General features: G+C 47.8%; 1 protein-coding gene and 1 pseudogene across 1 annotated transcript; one reads left to right on the top strand and one right to left on the bottom strand.

Annotated features, from left to right (window-relative positions):
- Nucleotides 1–327: 327 nt before the first annotated feature.
- On the top strand, nt 328–561 carry LOC136394934 (small ribosomal subunit protein uS14-like; annotated as a pseudogene).
- A 99-nt stretch (nt 562–660) lies between these two features.
- Nucleotides 661–6194, bottom strand: FKBP11 (FKBP prolyl isomerase 11). The gene is made up of 6 exons (XM_066368814.1): nt 5947–6194; nt 5716–5781; nt 5240–5327; nt 4910–4943; nt 4501–4571; nt 661–916 (listed from the first exon to the last, which is right to left on the bottom strand). The coding sequence occupies exons 1-6, from the start codon at nt 6073–6075 to the stop codon at nt 699–701; spliced, it is 606 nt and encodes a 201-aa protein (XP_066224911.1). The 5' UTR covers nt 6076–6194; the 3' UTR covers nt 661–698.
- Nucleotides 6195–10097: the final 3903 nt, after the last annotated feature.

Here is a 10097-nt window from a genome sequence, read left to right as displayed (position 1 = left end):
TTCCCATAGAGTTCATGAGCACTTTATATTTTTGCCACATTGGACAGAACAGTCTAGTTTGAGGACACTAGGAATACAGAAGCCCCAGGGAATGGAGAAAATAGCTAGGCAACTACCAGGAGGTTTATTTTTCAATGAAGGGAGTCAGGCACCCTGGGAGCCAAAACCTATACCTTCGGGATCTGGAGATCCTGATGGAAAGATTCAAGAACAGGTCCGTGGGGTAAGTTAGGAGAGGAAGAGAAGGCCAGGGGAAAAGGTGATCCAAAACCTCTAACCACACCATGCCAGACAAGATCCAACTCCGAATGCTTTTACCCCAGCCCCCCTTCACCACATTTCCATTTACAGAAGTGCTTCAGCCTTTTGCCTCATTGCATCAGAGGGAGCAAGATGGGTCACCAACAGCTCTACTGGAGCCATCCGAGAAAATTCAGCCAGGGTTCTCGTTCTTGCCGCGTCTGCTCAAACCGCAGTCTGATCTGGAAGTACAGCCTCAACATGTGTCGGCAGGTCCTTACGCCAAGGACATAGGCTTCATTAAGTTGGACTAAGTGAACTTCTGTGAATGGGTCATTCAAGACATCTGCCTTACCACAGAAAGCCATCTCTTTGTACATAAAATAATGTGAATGGAAAAACAAAATGCCTCAGAAAGGATCAGGTGAAGAATGCAAAGGTTTTGTAATTATTATTTATTATTTCTTTTTGCTCTTGTTTCGTTTCTCTTCCTTGAGCTTCTTTTTGGAAACTTTAGGTCTGTTGGCCTTTTTGTATAGGTGATACCCAATGAGGCTCAGGAGGGCTGGCACCATGGCCATGCCTACCAGCGGCAAAATGCCCTTCACCAGCTTTTGCCAGTAGTTGGCTCGGATTAGTGCAATCAGCTCCACGTCAAACTGCAGCACTGCATCCGCTAAAGGCAGAGAGGAGGTGAGGGTTAGAATTTCTGTGCAGTTTAAGCAGGACTCTAAGTCTGAATGAAAACAGGGAAGGCAGGCCATACCAGAGCAACAACTATGAATCCGGCAAGATTTAAATGTGGGGTTGAGTTCCCTTAAACAAAAGCAGAGATGGGCCCTGGCAGGTTGGCTCAGTGGTAGAGCATCGGCCTGGCATGTAGAAGTCCCGGGTTCGATTCTCGGCCAGGGCACACAGGAGAAGCACCCATCTGCTTCTCCATCCTTCCCCCTCTCCTTCCTCTCTGTCGCGCTCTTCCCCTCCCGCAGCCAAGGCTCCATTGGGCAAAAGATGGCCCGGAACCTGGGGATGGCTCCATGGCCTCTGCCTCAGGCGCTAGAATGGCTCTGGTCGCAACAGAGCGATGCCCCGGATGGGCAGAGCATCGCTCCCTGGTGGGTGTGCCAGGTGGATCCCAGTCCGGCGCATGCGGGAGTCTGTCTGACAGCCTCCCCATTTCCAGCTTCAGAAAAATACAAAAAAAAAAAAAAAAAAACCCTCAGAGATGGGCTATGAGTAGAGTCTAGTGAGAGTCAGGTTTACCCCAAATATACAAGTCTGGCTTGCTTTCCATGACAGGTCTTTGACAGTACAGGAAAACTTTCTGTGGATCTAAAACATACACGCTGTTCTCCATTTATATAAGTAAGAGAAACCTCAATACTAACTGTACTCCATTTCCAAACAGCCACATGGATACAATCTTATCAAGGCTGAAATTAGTTGGATTTAAACTATACTTTAAAAAATTCCACTGCCTGACCAGGTGGCAGTGCAGTGGATAGAGTGTCAGACTGGGATGCGGAGGACCCAGGTTTGAAACCCCAAGGTCACCAGCTTGAGCATGGGCTCATCTGGCTTGAGCAAGGCTCACCAGCTTGAGCACAGGTTTGCTGGCGTGAATGTGGGATCATAGATGTGACCCCATGGTCGCTGGCTTAAGCCCAAAGGTCACTGGCTTGAAGGCCAAGGTCCTTGGCTTAACCTGAAGGTTGCTGGCTTGAGCAAGGGGTCACTCGCTCTGCTGTAGTGCCCCGGGTCAAGGCACATATGAGAGCAATCAATGAACTAAGGAGACTAAGGAGCTGAAAAAAGAATTGATGCTTCTCATCTCTCTCCCTTCCTGTCTGTCCCTATCTATCTCTGTCAAAAAAAAAAAAATTTCACTAACCAATGAGCATACTCAATCCAGGGGTCTCCAAACTTTTTACACAGGGGGCCAGTTCACTGTCCCTCAGACCATTGGAGGGCTGCCAAATACAGTGGTCCTCTCACTGACCACCAATGAAAGAGGTGCCCCTTCCAGAAGTGCAGTGGGGGCTGGATAAATGGCCTCAAGGGGCCGCATTGCAGCCTGCGGGCTGTAGTTTAGGGACGCCTGCAAAAGATAGATGTTTTGACATAAGCTGGATAGAAAGAAGGATGTGTCCTAAGTGATGAGGGAATGAGTGGGGATGGGAAGAGATAAGCAGATAGAAGCAGCACTGGAAAGCAGAAGGTAATAGAGGTTTGGGTAAGAGTTTGTTTCTCTTTAGTCCCTCTATCTTTTTTCCAAGTCTACCTCTAAGATGGACCTGGGATAAGAACTTTTACCCTAATACTCTGAAATACAACACATTTTATTTATTTATTTATTTATTTATTTATTTAGTGACAGAGACAGAGAGAGGGACAGACAGAAAGGGAGAGAGATGAGAAGCATCAATTCTTTGTTGTGGCTCCTTAGTCTCCTTAGTTGTTTATTGATTGCTTTCTCATATGTGCCTTGAGGGGGCAAGGTGGGAGCTACAGCAGAGGGAGTGACCCCTTGCTCAAGCCGAGACCTTTGGGCTCAAACCAGCGACCATGGGGTCATGTCTATATTCCCACGTTCAGGCTGCCGGTGAACCCATACTCAAGCTGGTGACCTTGGAGTTTTGAACCTGGGTCCTCTGCATCCTAGTCTGACACTCTATCCACTGTGCCACACTGCCTGGCCAGGCTGAAATACAACACATTTTAGTTAATAGAGCATTTATCACCAAAAGCAAGAGATATGCTGTTTTTGGGTAATCTGTCTAATCTCAGGCCTTCAAGAGTAGTTATCAGCAGTGACCTATGAGGACTTTTAAAGGTTTTTTTTGTTTTTTTGTTTTTTCCTTTTTTTCTTTTTGTATTTTTCCGAAGTTGGAAACGGGGAGGCAGTCAGACAGACTCCCACATGCGCCCAACTGGGATCCACCCGGCATGCCCACCAGGGGGCGATGCTCTGCCCATCTGGGGCGTTGCTCGGCTGCAACCAGAGTCATTCTAGTGCCTGAGGCAGAGGCCATGGAGCCATCCTCAGCACCTGGGCAAACTTTGCTCCAATGGAGCCTTGGCTGCGGGAGGGGAAGAGAGAGACAGAGAGGAAGGAGAGAGGGAGGGGTGGAGAAGCAGATGGGCGCTTCTCCTGTGTGCCCTGGCCAGGAATTGAACCTGGGACTCCTGCACGCCAGGCTGATGCTCTACCACTGAGCCAACCAGCCAGGGGAGGACTTTTAAAGTTTTAGGGTGAGGTACTCTCCCTCTAGGGAACATGCCCATACCGTCCTCTTTTCTCCTCCCCCCCAAGCATGTTTTCCTTGCCTCTCTCTTTCCCCCTAAGCTCTGAAGGAACCCATGAGACTTGCAACTAAGAGAAAAATAGGTAGCAGCAGCTTGTCCTGGGCTAACCCCTGAACCTGTCTCCAAGGCCCCTTTTTCTCTGACTTTCCTCCTGCACAGCCAGTAAATTCTTCCTTTACTTGCTGCACAAAAATAAATATGGGGAGGTCACTGGCTTGAGCACGAGCTCACCAGCTTGAGCGCAGGGTCGTGGCTTGGGCATGGGATCATAGGCATGACCCATGGTCACTGGCTTGAGCCCAAGGTCTCTGGCTTTAGCAAGGGGTCACTAGTTCGGCTGGAGCCCCTGATCAAGGCACATATGAGAAAGAAATCAGTGAACAACTAAGGTGCCACAATGAAGAACTGATGCTTCTCATCTCTCTCCCTTCCTGTCTGTCCCTATCTGTCCTCACTGTCTCTCTAGCTAAAATAAATAAATAAAAAGTTATGGGGTGGGCTTGGCTTTTAAAAGTTGTTTTTTGTTTCACTTTGTTTTGAATTACTTGACAGTGATCATTTTACTATATCTTCACTGGTGAAAACTAAAATGATGGCGCTGTGGTGAGAAGCCATGCCAGCTGTACAAATGACGCAGTTTGAATTATAGGAAAAAGGCAGGAAAGAAGTCCAGAGTTCTAGGAAGTGTGGCACAGGCAGCAGGCCCATGTGGTTCAAGCAGTTGTCCCCTCCTTAAAAAGCTGCTGGCTGCCAGATGGCAAGCCAGGTGACCAAAACAGTTTCTCTAGTCCCTAAGGTTCTCTAAGCAGAAAAAAGGTGGCTGTGCAGGAGGCCACTGCCACTCCTGGCCCTTTGAGCAAACCTAGTTTAGACCTTCTCAAGCTCCAGACAAATTGTGTAGCTCTTAGGGACTAGGTATTTTGATAGTCTGAGAAAGAGGTCTAGTCAGGTTACCTGGGATCGATGGTGGAAATCCCCGTTTTCCATAGGCCAAGTGAGAAGGAATGACTGCCCTTCGCTTCTCTCTGAGGGAAAGAATATAAGTCACAGCCAGAGGCAGGACCGGGTGGGCCAGCAGCCTCAGTCCATCTGAAGCCCCAACAGCAAAACCCTTTGGGTTTTCATACCCCAAAGATGAACTTTACCACCGGGTGCCAAACAGGTTGACCCCTCCCCCCAATGCCTCAACTCCTACAACAAACCCACAGCCAGAGAGGCACAGAGGCTTTGGGTGCCCTTAGGGGTCCCAATGACTGATGCAAAGCCAGGGAGAGCACTTTATCCCATATTCTCCTGCCTCCTCTAGGAGCAAGGATAGCAGAGAAAAGGAAGTAGCCATGCCCATCTCTGCCCAGATACTTACCCCACACACATGTCTAGAAGGCTCTGCTCCAGACCTTGAGAAAGAAGACACAACTGAACAGGAAGCTATCTGCATTCCCTGAATCCCAGAAGGGATCAAAGGCTCCCCTTTGACCCTTAGTTAAGCTTCTCATTTCTCAAATCTCTGGCTTTCAGTAGGGTATTGGGCAAGAGGAGTATTAGAAGTGGGGTTGGAACCTCAGGAGGTGGCTAGTAGAGACATGGGTCTCATTCATTCCAGGGGGCATCTCTAAGGTAGCTTATGGGTTGAAGAAGTTAAGAAAGCACTCAATGTTGAGAAAAGTAGGAGTGAGAGACACAGGTCACATACCTGGGATCACCTGCTTTTGGCCAAGTTCTATAACCAGAGGGTCTCTGGTCAGGGAAGTGTCAATAACGCGTCCATCTACCAAGCTGCCCTGGGGGGGAGAGAGCATCCAGAGCTCACACCTAAATAATACCTCTCCTTCCCAGCAGGAGCAACACACCTGGGCCTCTGAGCGGGACTACCCTAGCAGCTGCCACCTAGCACACCCGTTGGGGCAGAAAGAAAAAAGAAGCCCCAAAGGGCTGGCACTTCTCGGAGATTTCTCCACCCTTTACTTCTCTGTGCTGGGGAGGAACTGGCCGAAACCAGGGAGGGGAAATGGGCAAGAAAGAAGAGCGTCCCTCCCCCAGCCACGTGCTGTAAGACCCCTGAGCCCTGTTACTCCCCAGCTGCTTGCCACGTGTCCAAACCAAAGCTGACGTGTTTCGTTAGGGCGCCGCCCCCTCCCAGGCTCCGCCTGGGCCCCCCAGACCCCTCACCGTGTAGTGTATGTGCAGCGTGTCTCCAAAGGCAGCAGGCTCCGCACACGGTTCAGGGGGTTCCACCTATGATCGGACTACAGGAGTCACGGAGGATCTTCCAAAGATTCCGTTCTTGCCCTAGACCCCCACCCCCAACTCAGGCCCCCGCACTTCTCCCGGGCTCGCAGGTTCATTTACACCTGTATTTACGCACAAGACCCGCCCCAGCGGACCAGGAAAATCTCTCACCAGGGTCTCCACTTGGAGGGTCTGGACAGGACTTTCGGTTTCGAACCCAGTCTCAGCCCGGCACAACGCCCCACTGAGCAGCAGCGGCGGCAGCAGACAGAGCAGGAGTAGTGACGGGCGCAGGGTCATGACTGGACACGGGGCAAGGCGCGGGACACCAGGACGGGCTGCTAGGGTGGCGACGGCTAGGACAGCGGTTCCCTCAGCACCCAGGCCAGACTGGACCGGGCAGATTGTGACGTACCAGCCCCTCCTCCTGCAGCCCGCCCTTCCTCCACCTTGTCCCCACCTCCTAGAAGGAGGAGGCCTTAGGGAGCCTCCCCTACCCACTAAGATCCGGAGGTCGTGGATTCTCACTGGTCAGTCCTTAGCCGTTCTGGCCCACAGCGAGGGACTGGGTCACAGAATAGTACCAATTTATAATTACCCACGGTGTGGCAGGTACTTGTCTGTAATCCTCAAAACCACCCTTAGAAGGTAGGTGTAATTGTTTCCATTTTACAGATGAGAAACTGGGTGCTCACGTTCAGTAACTAGCCCACTGCCATCTAGCTAGGTGGTGACAGAATTCATACCCAAGACTGCCTGAGTCCAGTTTGGTCTCTGACCTTGCCTCAAAGATACAAATCTCCTCATACCTACCTCCGCAGTGTCTGGCTGGCCCATCCCACTCCTGCAGTTGTCAATGGAGCATTTCTCTCCCACCTCCACCCATTCAGCTTGAATTTTTGGAGGTCATATAGCGAAAAGGAGACAGGGAGTTGTCCATCCTCCTGTTGTTTAGAAAGCAAATTGGAAAGACCAAGGGGCTATTTCCTTGTAAGAATGGGATGATCTTTTCTGGACAGTACCACTCCCTTTCTCCTTTCATCAAAATACTTCTCAAAAGGGCAGCAACCTAGAACCTTTTTGTTTGTGCAAGGACTTAAGTTTTTTAAAAAGTTTTAAAATTATTTTAGGTGAGTCTACCAGTTCCCCTTCTGTATGTTTTAAAACCCTCACTGCCCACTTAGGAGTTGGCATCTGAACACTGCTCCCTCAAAAGACATCAGCAAGTTCACAATCACCAGATTCCAGGGTCATTTCTTGGTCCCTTGTCCTCTTTAGTATCTCCAGTACTTGATGCTACTGAACTCTTTTCCCAAGCTGTAGATACAACTGTCTACTGGGTGTCTCCACCTAAATGGTTTGACCAGCACCTCAACTCAACACACCCTATACTATGCTCACTCTTCCTTCTCCTTCCATCTCATCTGGAATAATCTAGACTTCCCTCCCAACTTCCTATTTCTGTTTGAGACTCTGCTGTCGGTATTCTCTTTGATTCTTTTCTCCTCTTCCACATCCAAACGTTCTCCTTTGAATTCTTCCCCCAGAGTCTTTCTTTCCATTCCCATGGCTGCCCTCTCTCTCTTTTAGGTTTGTTTTATTTATTTATTTATTTATTTATTTATTTATTTATTTATTTTCAGAGAGAGAGGGATAGACAGGGACAGACAGACAGGAACGGAGAGAGATGAGAAGCACCAATCATTAGTTTTTCATTGCGCGTTACACCACCTTAGTTGTTCCTTGATTGCTTTCTCATATGTGCCTTGACCGCGGGCCTTCAGCAGACCAAGTAACCCCTTGCTGGAGCCAGCAACCTTGGGTTCAAACTGGTAGGCTTTTTGCTCAAAGCAGATGAGCCCATGCTCAATTTGGCGACCTTGGGGTCTCGAACCTGGGTCCTCTGCATCCCAGTCCAATGCTCTATCCACTGCGCCACCGCCTAAGGCGCAGTTTGTTTTGTTTTATTTTTATTTTTTGGGTTTGTTTTATTTTTAAAGCCCCCTTAGCAGGAGAGAATTTCTGGGAATGATGGAATGGCTCAATATCTTGACAGGGATGTGAGTTATGTAGGTATATACACTTGTCAGAATTTACCAAACTGTATGCTTGAGATCTGTGCATCATGCTGCATGCAGATACCTCAACTTTTTTAAAAAAAAGAAAAACTTTAAAAAATAAAGGAATACTATACTTCCAAGTCTCCCAAAAATCTGGATAAAGTTATGTGACTAATTTCTGGCCAATAAGACAAACAAAAGTGTTGGAAATATTGTCTTGGACTTCTAGGAAGGGTCCTTAAAAAATTTAGCTAAGAGTACATCATTAGTGTTCCTCCTTCTTCCCCTGACCTCCTTCCCTTCCTTCTTTCAGCTACCTGGAATGTAGATGGGACTAATTACCATATTTCTCCATGTATAAGATGACCCCATGTATAAGACACCCCTTAATTTTGGGGCCTGAAATTTGAAAAAAAAATGTATTACATAGTTATTGAACTCAAGTTTTATTCATCATAAAATTCATACACTCATCACTGTGATAACTTCCATCCATTAGCTTGTCCTCGTCTGTGTCTGATGACGAATCACTGTCTTCAACAATGAGCACAAAAGCAAGCGCAAAAATGCGGGAAATGCAAGTAAAAATACCTACAACCACCGTATAAGATGCACCGTTTTAACCCCAAATTTCTTGGGGGGAAGGTGCGTCTTATACATGGGGAAATACGGTATGATCTAGCAGCCATACAAGACCATGAGGTGACCATGGCCTAATGAGGAAGGAAGTTACTTGCCAGGGTGGTGAAGTGAAGAGATAAAAGCCTAAGTCCCTGCCTGACCTGTGGTGGTGCAGTGGGATAAAGCGTAGACCTGCGACGCTGAGGTTGCCTGTTCGATACCCTGGGCTTGCCTGGTCAAGGCACATATGGGAGTTGATGCTTCCTGCTCCTCCTCTTTCTTTCTCTTTCTCTCTCTCCTCTCTAAAAATTGAATAAATAAAATCTTTAAAAAAAAAAAAAAAAAAAAAGCCTAAGTCCCTGATAACTGTAGAGCCATCATACCCATTCTGGATTGCCTACCGCCCAACACCTTTTAACTGAGGTAAAAATTAACTTGTATTTTGAAGAAAAAAGGCGGGGAGTGGAGAAAGGAAACAAACTCATCCCCAGCCTCTCCCTACTTAGCCCATCTATACACTGCTACATCTGCTCAACTTCAGTCATGTCACCTGCCCAATAAAAAGCCTGCCCTGGCTCTACATTGCCCAATAAAATTCAGACTACCCAACATGCCAATTGAGAGCTTTCATCATCTGGTCCTAATCTGCCTTCCCAAATTTGGCTTTTATTCCACTCAACTGAAAGCCACATAAAGACAGTAACCTCATCTTTTTCATTTCTTTTTTTTTTTTTTTTTATGACAGAGTCAGAGAGAGACAGAGATAGGGACCACAGGAAGGGGAAGAGATTAGAAATACCAATTCTTTGTGGCACCTGTTATTCATTGATTGCTTTCTCATGTGCCTTGACCGGGAGGGCTATAGCTGAATGGCCCCTTGCTCAAGCCAGTGTCCTTGGGCTCAAGCCAGCAACCATTTGGTCATGTCTGTGATCCCACGTTATAGCCAGCAACAGTGCTCAAGCCAGTGACCTTGGGGTTTCAAACCTGGGTCCTCTGCGTCCCAGCCCGATGCTCTATCCACTGCGCCACCGTCTGGTCAGATTTATCTTTCTCATTTCTATATTCCCAGTGCCTATTCTGGTATCTGACACACACATGCTTGATAAATGTTTATGAATAGAACCAAATCCCCTTCCTGCTCATAGACTGTGGTCTGACACCAAATGAACCTGCATCATGTGTTTTCATCTCTGTGCCCAGGCTCATGTTCTTCCTCACCTGTTGAGCTCACACTGAGCCAAGCTCAAATACCACTGATTCTGAGCTAGAAGTTACTTCTCTTATTTCTTAACTTCAGACATATACTCAGGGACATTATTTTTCCTTGTGTTGTAGTTATTTGTGTATGCTCCACTCCTCCCCATCTCCTCTAAAGAACCAGCTCACTGACAGCAAGGACAAGGTTGTGATCATGTCTGGAGTCCTCCATGTACTAACTGTACTAGCTGACCAATACCCTCACTTAACAGCTTCTAGACAAATTTTTGTTATTTGTGGGGTTTTTTTGGGGGGGGGGATGAGAAACGTCAACTAGTAGTTGTGTCACTTTAGTTGTTCATTGATTGCTTCTCATGCCTTGACCAGGAGCCTTCAGCTGAGCCAGTGAACCCCTGCTCAAGCCAGTGACTTCGGGTTCAA

Source organism: Saccopteryx leptura, chromosome 2 (genome assembly GCF_036850995.1).
Source record: "Saccopteryx leptura isolate mSacLep1 chromosome 2, mSacLep1_pri_phased_curated, whole genome shotgun sequence".
Taxonomy (NCBI): Eukaryota; Metazoa; Chordata; class Mammalia; order Chiroptera; family Emballonuridae; genus Saccopteryx; species Saccopteryx leptura.
This window is presented reverse-complemented; position numbering and strand designations above follow the sequence as displayed.